At 36.8% G+C, this 22023-nt stretch overlaps 1 protein-coding gene across 6 annotated transcripts; it reads right to left on the bottom strand.

Annotated features, from left to right (window-relative positions):
• Nucleotides 1–22015, bottom strand: LOC103706173 (alpha-mannosidase-like). Of its 6 annotated transcripts, none has more exons than XM_039117780.1 (30): nucleotides 21639–22011; nucleotides 21219–21563; nucleotides 21045–21128; nucleotides 19636–19724; nucleotides 19380–19554; nucleotides 18607–18726; nucleotides 18442–18525; nucleotides 18300–18371; nucleotides 18037–18150; nucleotides 17853–17956; nucleotides 17488–17581; nucleotides 17218–17385; nucleotides 17025–17102; nucleotides 16031–16096; nucleotides 15882–15938; nucleotides 13159–13378; nucleotides 12743–12879; nucleotides 11172–11237; nucleotides 11018–11077; nucleotides 10851–10922; nucleotides 9770–9817; nucleotides 9485–9604; nucleotides 7071–7136; nucleotides 4260–4372; nucleotides 4078–4162; nucleotides 2555–2665; nucleotides 2379–2474; nucleotides 2254–2301; nucleotides 2111–2179; nucleotides 203–528 (listed from the first exon to the last, which is right to left on the bottom strand). In XM_039117780.1, exons 2-30 carry the CDS (start codon nucleotides 21414–21416, stop codon nucleotides 340–342), a joined length of 3003 nt encoding a protein of 1000 aa, XP_038973708.1. In that variant the 5' UTR covers nucleotides 21417–21563; nucleotides 21639–22011; the 3' UTR covers nucleotides 203–339. The 6 variants fall into 6 exon arrangements, 5 of the variants coding, with proteins under 5 accessions (XP_038973707.1, XP_038973708.1, XP_038973717.1 ...); XM_039117789.1 differs by lacking the exon at nucleotides 21639–22011 and adding an exon at nucleotides 20668–20760 and having other exon boundaries at nucleotides 21219–21417; XR_005507774.1 differs by having other exon boundaries at nucleotides 1–528; nucleotides 2555–2660; nucleotides 21219–22015.
• Between the last annotated feature and the right edge of the window lie 8 nt (nucleotides 22016–22023).

The following is a 22023-nucleotide window of genomic DNA, read 5'->3' as shown; positions in this document are numbered from 1 at the left end:
TAGAGAAAAGAACAATTCTTTGATGTTCTTTATGTGCAACTAATCTAGCAAAGCATCTTATTTTAGGTAAATCAGATAATTGCTCTTCAATAACAGGAAACAACTCTAAGACGGCAAAAGTCAACTAATGGTGCATTTAGGCTGTTTATTTGCAATACTGTAGAATGAATCCATCACACTGCTTTTCGAAGCTAGATACTATGTATAAGAATACATATGGTTGAAAACCAGGTTCTGTTGCTTGGGAGCATAGGTGTGAGACGAGTGATTTGGGTCTTGCAATCCTCCAAGTTTGCAGGATCACAAAATAAAAACCTGACACTATTTCAGGGACTGGATTTAGAATTTCAACAAGAATGTACGGATTTCCATCGGTCCCAACTCAATAACAAGGGTGACATTGTTGACTGGGCCACCCCTCACTGGTGCCGGAAAACGTCCATTATCTCCTTCAACTTGCCAAGTCATCTTCTTCATCTCAGACTTCTCTTGGTTTGTTGATAAGCTTGTTTCCTTCAATTCTTTAATCTACAAGGGAAAAGAAGATTAAACCCATTTTGTGTTTTTACTATTTACAGGAAATCCTTTGCCTTTAGGAACTGGACTTTTACCTAACTGAGTACATTTTACCTGACTAAAGAGTGAAAAATGAAAAGAAGTCACAGGAAAAATATCCATATGAGAAGTTCTAATGGAAGACATAATCCATAGTATGAGCATAAAATTACATAATAAAAAACTAGGAAAAAGTTGCATGGCTTAAATATAGGAACATTTAAATGATCCACAATCATATTTTCAAAACATGTCTCAAATTAGTATGTCTTCCTAAAATATATCACTATGAAGCAAAAGTATGCTTCTTATGTAGGAAAATTATTTGAGCTCACTGTGCATCCAGAGGTCACGTTATCAAGATTATGGATGGTGTCAAATAAATAAAGAGAATAGTCATTGGTAATCACGATGTGTTAACTTGTTAGGACATCGTTAGGATCTTAAGAGACCTCTGGATATTAAACTTATGCTCCTGTGTTAATAATAGCACTAGAAGGTTTATGACTTCGTGATTCTAACTCTTCAGCAAGAATATTTATGGAATGAAATTTGACACTATTCAATGATAATTAGGCCAAACTACAAGGTAGCAGAGTGAAAAAATTATTGCACTGCAATCACTTCCAGATGTAGCAGAAATGAGACCAGAGCGAGATGTGATGGAACCATTATGATATGCATCTGGATGACATGATGAGAGGTGAGATCCTTAAGTGTTCATCACAAAGATCAAGGCCACTAAGAATGAGATGGGAGGTCATAATTTAACCTTTCTGTACTATCCTAAGCAGTAACCTACAAATTGTGAAAATATGATAAAGATAGCGATGCTTACATAATAAAAAAATGTGGTACAAAGACTGTTGAGCAACTATTTCTGACAGGCAAGGGGAATCTGAAATCATTTCAAACTCCACTTGTGTAGACAGGATAAGGTCTGGATTAAAATAGTCTTTCTGGTGGCTGCCAGAGTTCTGGTCACCTTATGCTAGCATTGCCTATATATTGACTCTCAGCATCTAAAGATGGAGATGCAATGAAAAAGTCTATATTTCGCAATGGGTCATAATCACATTAAGCTAGAGGAAACAATTTCTAGTGCGTCAACACCATGAGATTAAAGTGGGGCAAACATTAGAACTTAGAAGCCTACAAATGTCTGACGATCCACGAATGGGTGGAAATAGGTCATATATAAAATCATAGCAGGCTACTATATGGTATGTGGATAAAACATGTGACTAGAAAAATGTGTATGTCAAACATTAAATTAGCGGTACCTCTAAAATAGACAATTCAACACAAGCATGCTAGCAAAAATATTTGAATTTTTAAGGAAAAGCTCTGGAGTACTAATAATATATGCGACAAAGATCTTCTATTAATAACGGTTTTATACTAAATTGAGTTTTTGGGAACGTACTTTAAGCCTAAGTTCCTCTCCATGAATACAAAATTTTTTGACGAAGTATAGGGCAACTGTCCTCCGATGAATATGGCCTACGTGTCTACTAGAACAATTAGCTATATACTATCAAGGAGATGGACATACCATTTTCTTCGCAAAAACCCTTTTTAGTTCAACCTTCGCCATTGTTGAATATTGGACATCTTCACCGGCCTGAAGACATTCAAGAGTGTTCAACAAAAGCCCAATATAAATTCATAAAAAGCATTACTTCTTCACTGCCATACCTCATAAAGATGTGCCAGTCGGAGGAGGACAGTTCCATCATCTAGAACCTGAAGATTCAAACAAAGCTGTATTAGGAAGAGTACTGATTGCTAAGCAATGATCATTAGTGGTTTTAAGTTAATACCTGAAGTGTGATTAGTGCAACATTAGGAGGTAAACTGTAACCATCTTCCATCATAGTTGTTTTTGTTATATGAGAAGACTTCCAGCGTGCCTCATCCTATGAGATCAGGTATTTGCATATCAAATGATCTAGGGAAAATAAAGTTGCAACCTTATTTGGTTAGATATACAACATACCTCATGAGTGAATGCTAGAAGAAGAGGTGAATAAATTTGTTGACCATATGTCCTGCGCCAATATGCTCCACTTCCTAACTGGTTGACGCTCATATAATAATTTCCTCTAGACTAAGACAATTTGGACATATAAACAAAAAGAGAACTATTAATATCCCACAAGCAAACAGGAAGTTCCTATGCTAAAATGGCAGGCATAATAATACAACGTGAGATAAAACATATGCTGATTGCACAGTACAAGGAAGATAAGACTTGACATTATAGACATATAAGGTTATTTATGAATAGAAAAATAGGCAGCATTTAAAATGTTAAGATGCAGCTTCAGACTCAAGGTTCTTTGCATGACGTGGTTATATAAGGCAAACAAAAGAAGATTGAGAATGGGGCCAATAAAATGCTTCAAGATAATATACATATTGAACATTCCAGTCATAAACTAGGTGTCCAGGAATAAGTTTTTTGCTATGCCTCATTTTTTAAACTATTCCTCAATTTAACACATCTTCAGCGAACAGCATTGACTTTTTGCTTTGCTGTTTATTCATAGGAGTGAAACAGTTACTGAGAAGTTGAAGTTTCGATTGAATGGATATGATTGACTAGTGCCATAGAATTTTCCTAGGACATTTGTTTTATATATGTTATTATCTAAATTGTTAAAATTCACATATTAACACCATGAATCACATGAATTTTGAAATTCATAATCAGATCTTCTATGTTTTACAAAGGGCTTGCGTAAGTACGGGCGTCAGTTCAATCTTCTCAAAACCTGGAAGAGGAAATTGAGCCATCAATCTCTAGGCAAAGACTTTGAATCCAAAATCATAAAATATGGAATTCTTCAATTTAAGTTCAAGTATTTCAGCCAAAACTATATGATAGTATTGGACTTCGTGCTGCTTGCTTGGTTAAACGTCATGCCTTTTAAGTTTTTTTCCTGTTTTTCGAGCCCTTCAACATTCTTGATATCAGATCACAATTTATATACTACTTCAACTACCATAAAGTATATTGTCTATAAAAGGAAAAGGAATCTAAGAGAATCCACTCAATTATATTATTCATTTGTTCCAAGTAGATACTATGCTAAGCAATGTTTTAAGTCTTCATACTGGGCCTTGTACCAATGCCTTATTGGTACAACATGAGATGCTGCAGTACCAACACATGGTACATCGTTGGAGTTGGCACAACAATGTAGCATCTATTGGTATGAGGGAAATACCAATCCCTGGACTGGCAACGGTGCTTTATCAAGCCCCCCGCCCCTTATGGTACAATACTTGAAACACAAGTGGTAAGGCTTTATTCTGTATTGAACAATTATACTATATCTTTGGGTAAAAATAAAAATTCAAGATCACAAAAGTGGTTTCAGATCCCTAGATTTAGAACAAGGAGAAAAATTATCTGGCTAAAACAGTATAGTTAACGACAATGGACTGTATATAATGCAAATTCGTAAAATTAAAATATGCATGTAGAAACATTTTTAAAACTGAGGTGCAGCATACCGTGAGCCCCTCACAAGCATTATCTACACAAACTTGCTCATCAAGTGGTTCCCCAACACCTCTAGAGTCATCAGAGAGCATGCGCCTTGTAGATAACAGTAGTACTTAGTCAGAAAACAACACCACAAGGGAAACCAAGAGCTGCAAGTAATCACAACAAACCAACAAGGAGGAAATAAAACCTATGAAGCATGATTTCTATTTCGCCATCCTTAATGCTGGAACCTCCAACAGCATGATCTACCAGGATGGAGAGTTCAGACTTCCCATCCGCTATATATATTCCAAGGTTGAGCTGAAATTTTGACCAATAAACTAATCAATAGATACGATATCATCTTATAAGTACATGAAAAATACTAAAATGCCATATAATAACCAAATAACTATACTGGAGAAAAAACATACAAGGTAAAATAGTGAATTTATGTGATGTGGTCTAGACCTAGAAGGCGCTAAGGATATTTCTTGTTTGGATTTATTTTGGGTTACTTTTAGAAGTCTCCAAGGTGCTTAGGAATCAAATTTGAAGGCAACAGATTTATACATTTTGCAAGAAAAATTATCTTGTATCATTTTCCCTCTTCCATTTACGTAATTGATGAGTCCTACATCACTCTAGGTTAATTTTCATAACAGATTTCACTAGATCATAATCCTTATCATGTTCGTATTTATTGGCAATCATGTCTCCTCAGGGCCTCTATTTGTTATAAATTTTGGTTTCCTAAATACGAAAAAAAAAGAATTTGCATATTTTTCTCTATACTCTCCTAGAAAATGAGATCTCAATGTTTTTTATTATATTATGCTTTTGGGCTTGAATAGTCACTTCAACGATAGACTAAGTGCTCAGATGAATCCCTATCCATCTTTTCTCTTAGATTCGATCTTAATATCAGATCCTAACAATTAAAAGATTCTCATCGTTGTTATAAAAGCACTAACATTCAGTATTGGAAATGACAGTGTTCTGTCCTACCATATTTCTGGACAAAACTGTTTACTAGAGGTTCCAGAAACATGAAAAATAGAATATCCAAGCAATTGAATATCAAGCGAATGGAGCTAAAAGTTATAGGTTTCAAGGATGAAAGAGCTGACCAGTTAAAACCTGATGGCTGAAGAGCAAAAGAAAAGCCTTGAAGAAGAAATAGGAACATGAAGAAGATGTTCTCATGCTAACAATTATAAAAGAGTAAGTTTTCTAATCCATCTGTACATAACTGGAAGGAATCCGTGGTCAACCTCATCCACCAGAGAATCAAGGACCATATAATTTATAATCGGTATACACTCTAGTAGCCACACAACAACTTGATTGCATGAAAGGACAAAGTTGGTCTCCACCACCAGATAGTAATTGGCTAATGGAAGAGGAAATAAATCCAGAGTACACCAACGATATTGAAATGAAACTTGTTTAAGCAATGTGATTCAACCTTGGGTTAGATGAGGCACTTTTCTGAGAACTAGGATGGGAGGAAGCCAGCTGCAATTGGGTGCGGGTGTGATTGAGCCCAGGCCCTAGTATCCAAAACCTAGTGACTTTACCAACTTAACCACTTGGCAACCTCATGGTTAGATGGAGCTACAGGTACAAATTTTTAAAATTTTTGTAAGTTTCTAAAATTGGCCTTTAGAGTTATCTATAATAAGTCATGAGGGAGTCAAGTGGCTTGCTTAAGAGACAAGTTTGTAGCCATAGTTATATTAATTCTAAAGGGAAAAAAAAATCAGTCTGTCTTTCTTAACCAAAATTTCTGGTAGAAATATATATCTGCTCCTGTTGGACACAGATGAGCTTTTGCACTTATGTTTCTAGGGAAGGATTTGGGGTGAAACAATTTACTGCCAAAACAGAGTCTGCTATGCCAGTACCGGGCACTATACCGGTTACCCGGCGGCATGAGTCGGTATAGGCCCGCGCTGTGCCGTACCGGGCCTGTACCGACATAGGAGACCGTGGGAGAGAGGAAAAGAGAATGGCCTTCGCCACCCTCCACCACCCTCTGCCGACCTCCCTCCCTCTCCCTCTCCCTCTCCCGCTCGCTCTTTCTTTTCTTCTCTTTCCTTCTCCTTCTCCTTCTCCTCCTCCGGCAAGACGTTTCAGATTCTTTGCCGAAACTATCCCGGTAAACCGCCGGTATGGCTCGGGACGCCCTGAACCGGGCGATTCAGGACGGTTCTGCCAACCTTTTGCCAAAATATATTGTTGGTTGCTATATTCACAAATGACCTCATACATCTGGTCAAAAATACACGTCCCCACTACTAAGTATTCAAATCTGAAGTGATAAAATACATCTAGGTTTCAAAGGATGTGCCATATAAATTACCAAAACAAATGCCACCACTTTTATATGCCATCATCTTGATATGCTAGATTCAACCTATTGTAAGATGATGATATTCAGATAGTCGAGTTGCCAATTTTGCAAATGAGGTCACCAAGTATGAGGGAAAGTCTCTCCTCTCTCTTCAAATAAGATAGAATGAAACTGAAGGAACAATGTCAACTTAAAAGGCAAATGTGCCTTTATGGACAGGTATGGTTGATTTGGGTCAACAATGTTCAATATGAGTCAACACAAAAGGCATAGGCCAGTATGGCTGATACACTGGGTGTTGTCTCTATAGCATGTCCCTTTTCCATTGGCAAATGTAAGCCCCTTTTCTATTGGCACAATAAGTGCCGGTCAAGTAGTCAGTATAAATCAGTTTATAGCAATACCATAGTTCTTGTTAGTCCTCGATTAATGCTAAACAGTACATTGTACTTATCATATGTTCTGCCTTTTCTTTCTTGTTTGACTATGCCTTGGATTAGTATAATAACCACATCGATTGACCTTGTCATATTGTCACTAATTTTTCTAGCTGTCTCACTACTTAGACCCCTAGCCTTATGCTAATTTTGAAGATTACCACATAGAAAGAGGAGAAAGTCCTGTGAAAAGCAAAAGCAGTTCATTTTGTGAGCAAAGTATTACCGGGTAATAGTTTCCAGCAATTGGTTGAGTCACTTCAAGATTCCAATCCTCCCTATAATCACGAACCTAGAAACACAATCTCATAGTAAACTTGTCTCAAATAAAATTACTAGAAAAGTTATCTAGCAAGATCAAGTTCGCACTTGAAACACACACACACACACACACACATATATATACACATATCTTTATTTACGTGGAATGCTAAACAATAATTTATACTCTTATGACCTGAAAAAAGACAAGGCAAAGTAAATCAAAATAACTTCATATTTTATAATCAAAGCATGAAAAATGAAGCACACGTGTAACATGACATGTATCAGCAGTGATGGTTAAAGTCTTCCATAGTTACAATCTCATTATACAGTTGAAAACATGCTCAATTAAAACCCACTACCATGCACATGCATTTTTTGATGCATACTACTGTGATATAATATGAAATTCATTTTCCTGATTTTTTATTTTTGAAACTTCAGTTACCTGAATAAGATCTCAAGCATGACCTATTAAACTACGATGGAATTTTTATATGTTGTACATCTTTCTTTTTTCACATTGTTGCTGGACTTGTTTGGATGAGTCAAACAAATGTCTTAAATTGTCATTCTCACTGATAAGGAAGAAAAAAACGAACATTATAAAAAAAAATTTTGCTTGTCTATTTTTGTGTAATTTTAGACAAAATGTTAACAAAGTTGTGTATCTTTTGATGTTGATCTTTGTCCATTTCTTGTATATTAGAGTATGGTCACACTCCAGAACTCACTAATATGCAATACCCTTCATCATCATAAGCGCAATACTAGTCACATCAAGAATTATAAATACCGATACCCAATGCCAGTATTCATTCCAGATCATGAACCCAAATGAATTATTCATATAAACCCTAAGTAAACTCGTAATGACATTTTCAATTATTTGAACCTTTAATCTCTGCCAAGTTCTTAATTTCTATCCTTGTCATTCCCCAGATCACCTTGACCTTTTTAATTGAAATTCTGACACAATTCTAAATAATGATGTGTGAACCAACACATGGAAAAATTTCAAGACCTACTGATTTTTTTTTTTTTTTTGCATGCCACATCCTAGAGTTAAAAAATATATCTAAGTTATACCCCTCCAATCACCTCCAAATACCTTTATAGATCAAAAGATGCCATTTTCTCCCATCATGGAGCTAGTGTCCAACCTTTAACACTAATGACACACGCAATAGCCTATTTGTACCTTCATCTAAGTCTAAAGCAAGGTCCGCCGTACCAACCGTATCGATGTACCGGTGGGCGCCAGTACCGGTTCAGACCGGTACGGACTGGTACCGAACTGGTACCACTAGTTTGGCTTGGTTCACGCATCCAAAAGCCTCAAAAAAATTTAAAACCGGTACAGGCCGGTACGGTTGGTTGGTATAGGCCGGTACCGATTTTTAACACCGAACCGGAGCGATTAGAGCTGGTACTGGTTCGGTACGGGCTGAACCGACTTCCTTGGTTTAAGCCAAATGTAAAGTCATCTCCCATCACAACCTATATAACTTTAGAAGCCTCGTTTTTGTTATTCCCTAGTACCTATAAAATCTGAATGCATCACCCCCACCAAAACCCAGATATTAACACAATATGTTGTATCATTTTTTGGATGCTTAAAGCATAGAATAAGTTATGCCCTCTACAGAAGATTTATAAAATTTAATATGCTCTTTATACATAAATAAATCATTGATGTATTATCCTCAACTTCAGTCTTTAAGAAAGAAAATATACATGGCTTTGTGATTCCACCTAATACTTATAGCTTTATCTATGTCATCCATGTATTTCATCCCATATATTTCAAAAACATCACTTACTCTTCAAACCACAATTATCAATGACTGCCATCCAGGAAAATCTTGTATTTAAAGAAAAAAAGATAGGATCAGTGTCCCGCTAGTTTCATTTCTAAATCTCTAACTTCTCTTTATTTTTTTTCTTTTTTAACAAGAAAAGTTGTTTTGTAGGTAAGCACCATTTGAATCAATAATCAGCTTACGTCATAAATGTTTTAATTTGCATATGCTCTAAAGTTCGGTTTTAGAAAAAATGGCCTGTCATTCCGAACTAGATGCTACAAGTATACTCAATCAGCACAGAATTTCTATTGTTTTGGCTTGCTCGTCTCTAATAAATGGTATTTTGGTACATATTCACATATTCAAGAACCTCAATCTTTTTGAAGCATAATGTAACCCCTATCACAATGAATAGAAGAAAAAAATGTTCTCAAAACATGAAGAAAAACATGACTCTCAAAATTATCCTCACCTAATGTGATTCACAGAATCTGGTTGGGTCGACACCAACTGAACAAAATAAAAAAAAGATGCATGTTCAGCTAATGTATGCTTGAAACTAGATAAATACCCGTTTTAGAAAATCTCTGCCGTTAGAGTCTGTAAAAAATGTCCCATTTGTGACCATGTTTGCTGTCAATCGTGTAATGACCTCCTTCCCAACATCATCATCAGTAGGAATGGGCCCAACCTTCAAGAAAAGTAGAAAATTTAGCAATGAATTTAATAAAGAACATAGACATTGTGACCAAGGAAGAACAGATAAAAATTTATTATTAGTTTTTGAATCTAAAATTAAATAAGCATTCTACACAGCAAGCATTCTATACAAAAGAAGCACAAGCAAAGAACTTACAGTATATTCAATTTCTGCATAATCCTTGTCCTTATAAAGTCTGATCACCTGAAATAAATCATATGTGAATCTTTTGATGAGGATTTCGTAAGAGAAACATGATTCCATAAGAAAAGCATATTTTTAGTCAACATGAATGCCACATTAGCTATATACAGTAATATACAGTATAGGAGATAATCATCACCCATTATCTAGTTCATTTTTGCTGAGTGAACCTAGTACATTTTTGTTAAGCAGATATATAAATTAACAACATGGTGATAGCCATTGGAATTGGCAAAAGGACTATAAGGAGGCCCTCTCAGCCATCAAAGTCTCAGGAGAATAAAAAAGAACATATTTTGAAATTATTTTTAACTATGGATTATCATCTATAATGGTCAGACAAAATCAGGTCGATAGATAATTGATGAGATCAAGGAAGGGCAAGCTGTTAGTTGAAGAAACAAGATGGAGAAGGGAAGCTGTTTCCATTAGATTAGGATAATAACCAGAATCAAGGTTTCAACAGTGGAACAGCATACCACCATCCCAAGTGTTGGGACAGGATGAGTCAGGAAATGGATGAGTAGAAATAATTTGAATCCACCAAGTCATCATATATTGCTCGATATGTGAAATGCTATTACCAGGAAGGTTTTAAATGATTGAAATCAAATGATTTTCTTTACGTGGTATATGTGAAAACAATAAGCAGAATCGATCAAGCACATTCATATATATAAAAGAAAGATTTAAAATAAAGACTTTCTTTTATTTGATGAAATTATTCACGAACAGTACCAACATGCAAAAGTACATATGAATCTGCATATACGAATGCATACCTAATCCAGACTCATCTCTTCAATGGGAAAACTCAAAGAAGCCTACATTATGTTATCAATTATGAGAGTGCTCACAGAACAACATTTATAAAAACTGATAAGTTACAAGTAGTTTAATTTTGATGACAGGAAATTTGATCTCAACAAACTTTTATATCTATAGTTAAATTGTTGGTGCACTTCAACAATTAGCAAGTTAAACTATGGATTATGGAATAGGATATTACAACAGAAAATGAGATCTAAACAACCTGATATATCCATGAGTTAAATTGTTGGTAGACTTCATCAACCAATGGTCCACGTATAACCTTTAAAGGTACCTGAATCAAAGAACAATTGCACAACAGTATTTATTTGCATCAATGCCAAGTAATCTATCAAGTTGTGATATCACAAGGTTTATAGAATGAATTACCGATCTGGAAGCAGGTGTTGGAGGAGCACCATTTGGCCGGAAAATGTATGCACCAGATGCCTAGGAAATTTACCACGTGCGGCACAGCCAATGATTAGCTTGAAAAATAGAAATTTTAATAAATCAGTATTGTTAATAATACTAAGTTATATACCTGTGGATCTGTATCCCCGCTGCTTGAGCCATACCACAGATAGCTTTGCTGTATGGGTATATCCACCTGATGCATATAAGACTACTCTAAGAAAGACTACTGCATACAACATTGAAGTTTCTAAATTTTAAAGATAACATTATGTCTCAATATTAGCTTGAGTTCAGTTTTAATTTATAATAATTGAACATTGTTCAAGCTGTAGTAGAGGACATCAAGAGGCAAAGTATTGAGTAATAAGCAGGATCTCAATAATAAAAATGAATGACAATAAGACAAGAAAAGAATTCACATATTCATTTTATCCATCAAGATTACCGCATGGCAAAGATTCTTAAAACTGCGTGAAAATTCCTGTTTCAAGATGTATGGACATGGTGTTTTGGACATTTTGCTTATAATCAACAATGAAGTCCTGGGGTTCCACATGGTGGATGTTGACATTGTACCAGTGCCTTTCCAGTCCCACTTCATGTGTCTCATTTCCTTCTTTCTTTCACCTCAAGTCTGTTATCCATATTCACATTCTTTCTATCATTTATATTGCTAGTTGGTATCAGAGCTATAAACAACAACAGAATCATCTTTGACCATGTTGGTGAAGCTATTAGCTGAACAGCTTGGATATGTCTGGTCTATAGAAACTGTCTCTGGGGCATGGATTCCACAGGTTGATGGCAAAGTATATTGGTTATATTTCCTTTTTCCTGTGCATTGACTTTTTTTTTACTCTATGATAGAATGAGCTTTTATGCGACATAATACTCAGGAAAAGAGAAAATATGTTGAACTTCCAATTAGGTCATTTGCCTTTCAAATCTTTAAAGTGGTTTTTGCCTCAGTTATTTTGATTCTATATTTCATCTTCAGTGAAGAACTTGTGAGCTTTATAGGATCCTATTCCCCCCTACAAGTAACATATCGACCTTATTATGTTTTAACTATCTTATATTTTGTAATTAAATTCCAAATATAAAGTGGATGGACTATTATAGATTGAATAGCAACTCCAGTGACTGAACTACAGCAACCTAATTATTTTTAACCAAATTACCATATTACCAATCCCCAATAAATTTTTGAAAAGAAACATAATATCACCAGACAAGACCATCATTATGCATTTTCATGTCTATTTCTAAGGTAAGCTAATATTTTTTTGCGGCCAAAACGATTAGCTTTCAATAATTTAAAAATATTGTTTCTTGTCGAAGATCACATCCTTCTTTAGTGCTATCCTCAATCCAACAATAAAAAGATAGTACTTTGTTAACAAACATATGCCAAAGCTGTGAAAAAAGCAGGATGCTGAAAGAGAAATTATGAATGGAAACTTCAATCAGCAAGCCAGATCAGCAGCTTATTGATATAAGAGATTTATACTTTATAGCAAGCTAAAATCACTGGAAAATAAAACATGGATTTACAAAAAAGCAACTTCTAAAGTTGAGCATTATTTCATGATATAGATACTGTCTATAATTCTCATTAAACGGCAAATCACAGTTTCAGGATGTCCTAACAACTTCTCATGCTAGATATGGCACTGTGGATCAGTAAAAATAACTTACTCCTGTTCTATAATTAACCATTCTCTTGAGTTGTCCAGATGTCGATGAAAAGGACATTTTTAAAGGTCCTGGCCCAACTTCAATTGTGTCATTTTCTGGACCAGCACCAGCTGAGATATACCCATTTCTGCTCATTCCTGTGTCATGTCATGAAAAGGTACAGATAAACAACCAAGACAAATTTTATAACTACAATGCATATATTCTAGGTGTTCTAAGAGGCTAGGCTTCAAGCTAGATACTATGCTGATTCCTTTTTTGGGCACAGGCATTAAGTCTGCCCCATTTGAAAAAGCTACATTTTGCTAGACTGAAACTTAGCAGCATGGCACTATTACATGCTGAGGGTATACTTCATAGTTGCTCCACTTTGAGACTAATGACAAAAATTTATAAATTTGAAGTATGAAACCCACCTTTCCCAGCTGCTCTTGAAACAAGGTAAGAATTCCAACCCAATGGAGGGACAGAAACTTGAAATACAAGCCAATATTTTGGTGCCTCTTTTGGTGACACTCCTAGATAAGCCTTGACATATAAATTTCTTATATTGCTAGTAACATTGTCCACCTCCACAAATTGTGTGTCGATATTATTTCCATTAGAATCTCGTACGACAAGAAGATCATCGTTAACCTGATAGCAAAATAGCATTTGGATAAAAAATGCAAAAGTTTATGAATATACAAATGTACTGTATATTATTCATTTAAATAAGAAACAGAAAAATTAAGAGAATGAGCTGTGTTTTAGAATATTTACAACCATACTAGAAGTGATTTTGGTGATAGGAATTGCAAAGACGGACGGTAGGAGGGTTTACAAATATGACCTTCTAGTAGAACAGGTAAATACCCTGACACATGTTGCTGTGCAGTTTATGAGATCACATGTTCCACTGTATAATGCAGTTTGTGAGAAGCAATATATCCTTAAACAAATAAAAAAGAGAGACGAGTCCAATTGTTGAATACTGCAATTATAGCAATGAAAACTATCTCTGGTGCATTCTTCAGAGAGTGACAACAATTGAAGGTTATTTGAGTCTGATCGATCCACTTCTAGGTTTTAATTGCCAGAAGAGTAATGAATTTTTACTTTTTATTTAATGATCTTTTCATCTGCATCTTTTTTCATCCTTTTTAGATGTGTCACCAGCCCACAACTTTGATGACTAAAGGGCAATTTGAGTAATTAGGAATACTGATCTACAGAGTCTAGTTCCCCAACCCATCATGACCCGAAGTGCTAGGAATACCGATATTTGGATACAAATATCATGTTATTTGTATCCAAATTTAGGTAAAGATTTGAAGCTATAGGATCGATAAACTAGGCTTGTAAAACATGATATTTTATGACAATTATAGAATTTCTATTTCTTGCACAAGCAATTACCCAGACGCACATACAAAGAAGCTGCAAGCAGATGTTTCTTAGGCATATCGGACACCGATCATCAGTCAGAAAGACATGGCTGGAAATGGGCTGGGCTCAGGTTGGACCACACCTTATCGAGTTCTGCCTGAATTGATTTAATCAAGTCAAGGTCTAGGTCTAAGATTGCACATTTTCAGAGTAGTTAGGCCCAATCCTAGTGCCAAGTCTAGATTGTCACAACTATCTCTATGGCAGAGAGTAGTGGAGGCAAGGTTCAAGAGATGCACTCAGAGTTTGATGGCCAAGCCAAGTTGATGCGAATGCAACTGAGGGTGGGAGCAATGTCAAAGCTAAAGAAAACAGCTGTGCATGTGGCGACAAGATTGAAAATGCGAATGGTGCATGAGAGACTGAGGGCCGAGGATGGAAGGGGAGAAAAACAATAGTAAAGAAACAAGGGGAAGCAAATGGAGGGCAGATGTTGGTCCATTCGAGGGAAGAGGAGGACAGAGGGTGGATGAATTTGGTAAGGAGGATGGATGCATCAAGCAGAGTGGACAATGGAATGATTAATAGAGAAGATAAAGGAGGGTGGAGGGATTGATGGAGGAGGAGGGTGGAGGATGGAGTGATTGGAGGAAGAAGTGAAGGAGGGTGAAAGGTGGAGGATGGAGTGATTCAGAAGAGTAAATGAAGGCTGCAAAGGATAGAGCACTGAGGGGACGAGTTGGGAAGGCTGTCAAAGGAGAGGAGGTGGACTAGGGAGAAGACACATAGGCTGAGTAAAGTAGGATTTCTTCTCAAAATTAAAATTTGAGAGTCAATCTAGCCATCCATCAGATGAATGGCCGATACTCTTTATATGTATTTAACAATAATACATTTTATACCTAATTTATACCGTTTTCAGGATTTAGTTTGATCTTGTGCTGGGCCAAGAGTTACTCGAAAGCTTCAAGACTTAAGATCAAGCCCAATCCAAATTGTTAAATCTCAGCCCAAAGTCGGGCCCAAAAGTCTTGTGTTGGACCGAACCTATTTGAAAGCCTACAACTAGGGTCTCTAGGCCCAATATGAAAAGTGGGAGGAGGAAGCAGAAAAAAGGTTCGTTTCCTAACTAAGCAACAGCAGGGGTGATTGGACTGTTTGCATTTATGATTTAACAAAATTATCAATGCTGAAAAAGGTAAGTAAACTATGAGATAAACTAGGGGAGGCAAATTGGCAAAAAGTTATAGAAGAAGAAAGTTAAAAAATAAACATGGCTTCAAAACAAGATCATTAAGAAAACATCCTAAGCAAACATAAAGATTGTTTCCATATTTAATAGATTAAATTGCCACACCTCAGACAACTAGTTATTACGAAGTAAACCCCATAGGAAACAACATTTTTTGTCAAGACACTCCATAATAACGAGAGATAAATATTTTTTTTAAAAAAAGGTTAGCATGAGCTTCAAGGTTTGCTGCAACGGTTAGTGTCGTACCTTATCAAACATACCGTACCGATATCGAACCGATAAAGAGTACCGTACTATACTGACACTCGGTATTATGCCGAACTTTATTATACTGTACTGCATACTAACACTGTAATAAGATGGTACCAGTACAAGATTCGGTACCAAGACGGCAAACCTTGATTAGCTTAATTCCAAGAAATTGTATTTAGATAGTACAACTTTCTATCACAGAAGTGGCAAACTCAAATCATCATGAGCCATAGAGAAAATTAATTTATCACTTGATCTACTCACTGGAATCCTTATGAAGTCACTACGGTTCCATCCAAGAGGATTGTATGCCACCACAACCTAAAGAAGTAAATATTAAAATATATCAATTTGTACCAAAGAAATAATACATGGATGTTAAAGCTCTAAATACATGAGAAAGAACAACTTACCAAGCTCTTCCCATCTAAAATTTCTTCCTCAGTTGCAGGGCAGTAGCTTATATTGAGCAAATTGCACTGATAATAACAAGAGAAACACATTACAAGTAGAATATAAGACTAAAATGACTTGGCTAACATTCAGCTAATATCGTTGAAGCAGGAAGAGGTGGCATCACTTGTCTCACTTTTAACTTATATCAAGGATTTAAGTATGCTGGTGTCTTTGGGCATGCCAGCCACCGGCTAGCAATGCACGTGCTATGTTATGCTGAAATTAAAAGAGAAAAAAATTCAAAGGATGTGATATACTTTTTTAATTGAAAAATATAAAAAAAAACAATCGATAGGTGTGGTGCTGATCCATGCTGGGTGCCAGTACCAGCCCAGCAACATAATGCCAAATGGAACTTCCTGGCACAGCCCAGCATTTGAGACCTCAAACTTTACATACAACTGGAATATATCAATGGCAATCAGATGACCTTACAGAAAGTTCTCTTCAGCTTGGTATCTGACATGGTATATCATAATTGACTGAATTGGCTTATAAGGAACCATCCTGCCAGAAGCGACACAGATGCATCATGTTTGTTTTACAACCTCGAATCATTGGATAAAGATTTTCATGATATCAGATTCATGCACATTCAACAAATGATCCAGTTAACTCATGCACTCTCCACTTTCATCAAGAAAAAAAAAAACTCATGCACTCTCCACAACTTGCATTACATAATATGATACAAGACATCATCCATCCATTACATCGATTAATTAACAACTTTGTCAATTCTCAATCTCTTAACAATCGGTAAAGAGAAAAAAAATGCAGCAACTCTTTTGGTTAACAGATCATTCAAAACATATCTTATTTAGTCTGCGATTCTTGGGCAGCAGTACATGTTTGTGGCCTGACTCGAGTTAAAACTCGATATGCCGATAGTGATAGTAGAACTAAACAGATAAAGTTAATATAATATATAGGAACATGAAAATACTTTACCTGGCTGAAAGTTACTGCTGAAGATGCACAATTTGTATTGGTTAAGCATGGAAGAGCTAAGTTGACAACCTTTTCTGCCTACAAATGACACACAGTGGAAATACACTAATAATGTAAACTTCTGAGGTATTAAACGAGCTGGGGGGAGAGAGAGAGAGACAGGAACAAAAAAGGGCAGGTTATTTCCCCAGACCTCTGAAGCTCCATAAGCAAGGCGTTTTGCATAATCATCTGTTGTATGCTGTTTTGCTGTACCAGTGATAGCGTCGTGATGTTGAGCAATTCCCAGCGCATCTCCTAAACTCCAGGTAGATGGACCAGATGATGTCATCCCTGCTAAGAATTCGATTTGTCGTGCTGCCTATTTAGGATAAGTTATGCCATACTTTAGCAACTTGCAATACCAAATAAGACCCCAGGCAAAACTTAAAGAAAAATTCAAAGCAAAGCATCTCAGTTGTACCAGATAGTATCCACTCAGCATACGAACATAACGCTTAAACGTTGGACGGCTAGTAAAATACCCAGTCCAATAAGCATTTGCCGCATCAGCATATCTGCGAAGTCAGTAGGCCAGCTCAGATATCACATGAACTGATAATTAGTTTTTACCCAATTCTGTAATTTGATTGGACTGGCATCAGCAGAAACTGAGAAATGATCCTACTTTCTCATGTTTAAACTTCAAAATATGTGATGTTGCAAGTGTTTGACAAGGGTAATCTTCCATCATTTCTATGAAATGATTGGTGGTACTCCAACTGCTATTCTCAAAAAAAAATGCGAAGAAAAAATCTTAGTTTAATTAAGGAAACAAGCACAACATACGGAAAATAGTCGTCAAATTTCAGTGGCCAAGATTCATTTGCTGCATTTTTTGCATCAGTATAAATTGATGGAGAAGAATATAGTGCATGGACACGACCATCCTGCTACATTGACATGGCTGATCAGAATATCTTTACAAGAGAAGCGGAAGAGTTAAATATCAAGTATCTTACAGCAAAGATACCTTGTTGACATAATGGATAAGTTTGTCCATTTGCCTGAACCAAGATTCCGCATATTGATATTTGAAATCATCACCCATTGTCCACATCATATGGTTTGTGCGTGTCACGTTAGCCTAATTTTAAGTGTGAAATTAGCATGTATGAAAAGTCTAGACATACCCATAAATTTTAAGTAACGAGAAGCAAAGCAATATGAGATCTCCTACATGAAATTTCAAGGGCGAAAGTAGAAAAGAAAAATAAAAAGAACCTCAAGGCTTACTTGAGTTATCGCAGCATCAATAAAATCATTTACACGTTGTTCAACATTGTAGTCATAAAGTAGTTTATCATCCTGCAAATTTGTAACCAGACCAATGAAAAAAAGCAGTTGACTTCAGATCTCTTTCAATTAGAATTCATACCTGTACAGGTAGGATGTCATCATTGACTTCAAAGCCAAACCCTTCCGGAGGACTATAATGAACAGGAAAGGCATTTGCAAAAATCTGGAGTTTCAAATGAGCATGTCAAGAGAAAAAAGGTATCTATTGGCATAGGACAAGTAAGAAGAGGAAGAAGTTTAGAACCTGAGAAGAGGAACCAAAAGTTTTTGACCCACGCCATATAACTTCAAGAGATTTGCCCACCTTACGCTTTTGCCTATCCTGATAATCAATTCTCGCAAAATGGACAGAATCGAAACCAAGCTGTGGGAACAAATCATGGCATAAGTGAATTCTGCAGTATACAGTAACAAAATCAAATATGCAAACCATCTGTATGTATCTGGACCAGAGAGCAGGCACATTTCAAGGCATGAATAATGGAAATATTTGAGACAGAAAGTGTGATGATTTCTGAAACTTTTTGAGCTATAATTGAAGATGAACAAATTATCTTCATGTATCTGATCTGACAATGGAGAGTATATAGATACGCCATGAGTAGAATTTCATGTCCAATTTTTCAAGAAAATGTAGGATATCCTAAGTCGACAGTTTGAGGAACCAGCGGGTCAACCTACATAGAAAAATGAATAAGATTACCAGAATGGTTGTTGCAAAAGGGAAATGAAGAGAAATGAATTTGAGAAGAGAAGTGTAGTTTGGGAAAAGGGAGAAGCTGCATGGAGATCTTGTAGTTTGTGAGGTTCATCGAATACTACAGTTAATAATGAGCATGATCACTACTATGCTCCCTGTGTTATGCAGATTACAACATTTTGTACAATTTCTGTGGTTTATTGATTACTATAGTTAATGATGAGAGTTATTGCAGATATGGCCCTATTTTATGCAGTGTGTGCGACAGAGAGAGGGAGAAAAGAGGGGGGGGGGGGGGGGTGGTGATTTTGCATTACCTCTGCTCCAAGCAAGTAAGCTTGCACAGCAGAGTGTCCAAATGGATCTATTTGCCATCCAACTCGAGGAACTTTGTTAAATTGCTTCTTGATCATGCGATGACCAAGAGTTGTTTGATCGATCATATCAACGTAATGGACTGTGGCTTCATCATGCATACACCAGCCCCCATTTCTGAACCAAGCACACAGTCATTAAATGATGGCTGACTAATAGCAACTCTTGGTAGAAAATTGAAGACAAAAAATTTCATACATGAACTCCAGTTGGCCAGAATCCACCAGTTTTCTCACTACTTCTTGAGTTTGCTCATTTTGTTCTCTCCACCATCTTTGGAAAAAAGCCTGAAAAATTGTTGGTAAAAGTCCTGTTATTCTTCATTGCTAAATATCTGGGAACTAAACACATAAGTAATAGGTTGAGTAACAATAGCTCATGAAGGTTTTTTCCCATATTTATCTCTATAATTTTTTCTCATTTATAAATTCAACGTTGCAGTTAGGGTGACAAAGTGTGGCTGGCAGGAGCTCCACTTGAAACCACATGATATAGAATTTCGCATAATAGAAAAGATATGCACCTATCCTTGTTTTGGATCAAGTGGTTCATCAAACTGACAGACTTCGTAAAGAGAATGTTCATATATTAATATACAATCTGCATAAGTGTCAGCTTAATGTGAAAATGAAGAGATTTCAGTTGGTTGCATTCAACATTTTTTTTCCAGCAATCTACAAGTTGCATACCTTCCAAGCCACCAAAATCATGAAGGCTGAGCTGAAAGATACTTGAGAAGATGACATGAAAGTAATGGCTGCCTAGATTTCATTTTGACAAGATACTTGAGGGCACCTGTTCTTGATTGTTTGCATTAATTTTCAAATGTGCTTGCAGTAATGAAACATTTTTTGCTCAACAGGAGATAGTATGAGGTGTACCAATTTAATATACATAAAATCTGTTTGTCAACTCGTAAGCTGATTCGAGCATACTTGATTACCAATGTCATAAACCAAGATAGTTAAGGCTAAAGTTATTCAATGTAATAACAGAAAATTGCCATGCGAGTTTGGTAGACTCTCTTCTTATCTAAGCTAATCAAAGATGCTTCGACAATTAATTATATATGTAACATAAGGGGACATGCACTTCCTTCAAGACCTCATGCAAATAAGTTGATATGGATACACAACTTCCAGTTTAGTCTTCCTGTTAAACCGATTAACATTTTCTTTCGGTTCTACTATTTACATAATAGTAGGGGACAATCATCAACCAAGACCTTACCTAATTTTAATATCTCTTTCTGATTTTATTTGATGCTCTTAGATTATCATATAAGCAGTAGCTGCCAAGATGGCTAGGTAACATCACAGAGTCCTGTTCCAAGACATTAGCAGAATCAATATGGGGAAAAAGAACTGCCAAAACTTTATTTATTTATTTTTGTTTAAAATTTTGATTGAAATAAAAAGGCTGCTTATCAGTAACATAAGACAAAGCAAGATACATAAGGCTTTGCAAAACCCATAGTTCAACACGATATACATACATATATAACATCTATCACTCCATCCTTGGATTTACCACATTACCCTACACGAAATTCAAATCATGTTAAAATCCAGAACCAAAAATTGAGAAGTACTGGCTGCAGGGCAAACCTGCTCCGCGAAAACGAACTTCCGGTTAGGATCTTTCAGCAAGGCATCAACCACCGAGTCCAGCACATTCATAACACAAGCACCCTGCATGCATTGCAGAAACGAAAGAAATGACCTCTCTCTCTTAGAAATCCGAGAAACCACATTATATTCCAAGTAAATACCAACTCCAACCTGAATGCTATTATTGGATCCAACATAGTACTGATCAATGGTTTTCAGCCACCCGACATCATCATGGGAATGCGCGACCAGGTGCACATTCAGCTTCCCCGCCACGATGCCGGCGCTTGTATTGTAACGGATGTAACCGCCGTTGCAAGCGGAGATGGCCAAGAAGATGCAGAGAAACGCCACCGCCGACCTCGCCATCTCTGCCCGCCGGATTGCTCCAGTTCCGAAGTATCTCGTACGCCGTCTGGGATGAGGATTTATGGCAAAGAAGAGAAGGCGGTGGAGCCGATGGGGACAAGGGAACGGTGCGCGTCGTTTCCTCCGTCGGAGTTTGAGAGCCGTCCCCTGCGGTTATTGGCAGGATTGATGAGGCTAGGATCAGGGATAAGGTAGGAGTGAGCGTAGCGACTATTTAGGGACCTGGGAGTTCTGATTTTATTGGCTCCGTCGGGATTCGCCATGGATTGTGGAATTTCATTGTTTTCTTGATTTGTTTCTACCATCTTGCACCCTTCTTGACTGGATCCTCTTTATTTTTTCACAAGAAATAAAGGGAGGGTGGAACGCGCGGCTGGACCAATGGATTTGAGGATGTTCTTTGAACGAGACATTAATGAGAGCGACGTGGGCATTAATGAAACGCCGAAGCACACGTGCCATGTCCTCTTCGCGCGAAGAGGTGCCGGCCGACACCTCGTGTCTTTCGTCTCGATGTTTTGATGCCGGCCAAAGCTGTTTGTCCGGACGTGGCCTCGGGGAGGACGACGCGGGGACGGCCTTCCAGACTCCAGGACTTTGACGTCGG

The sequence above is a fragment of the Phoenix dactylifera genome, chromosome 2 (genome assembly GCF_009389715.1).
Source record: "Phoenix dactylifera cultivar Barhee BC4 chromosome 2, palm_55x_up_171113_PBpolish2nd_filt_p, whole genome shotgun sequence".
In the NCBI taxonomy this organism is placed as follows: Eukaryota; Viridiplantae; Streptophyta; class Magnoliopsida; order Arecales; family Arecaceae; genus Phoenix; species Phoenix dactylifera.
Note: the sequence above shows the minus strand (reverse complement) of the source record. Positions and strands in the feature narration are given on the sequence as shown.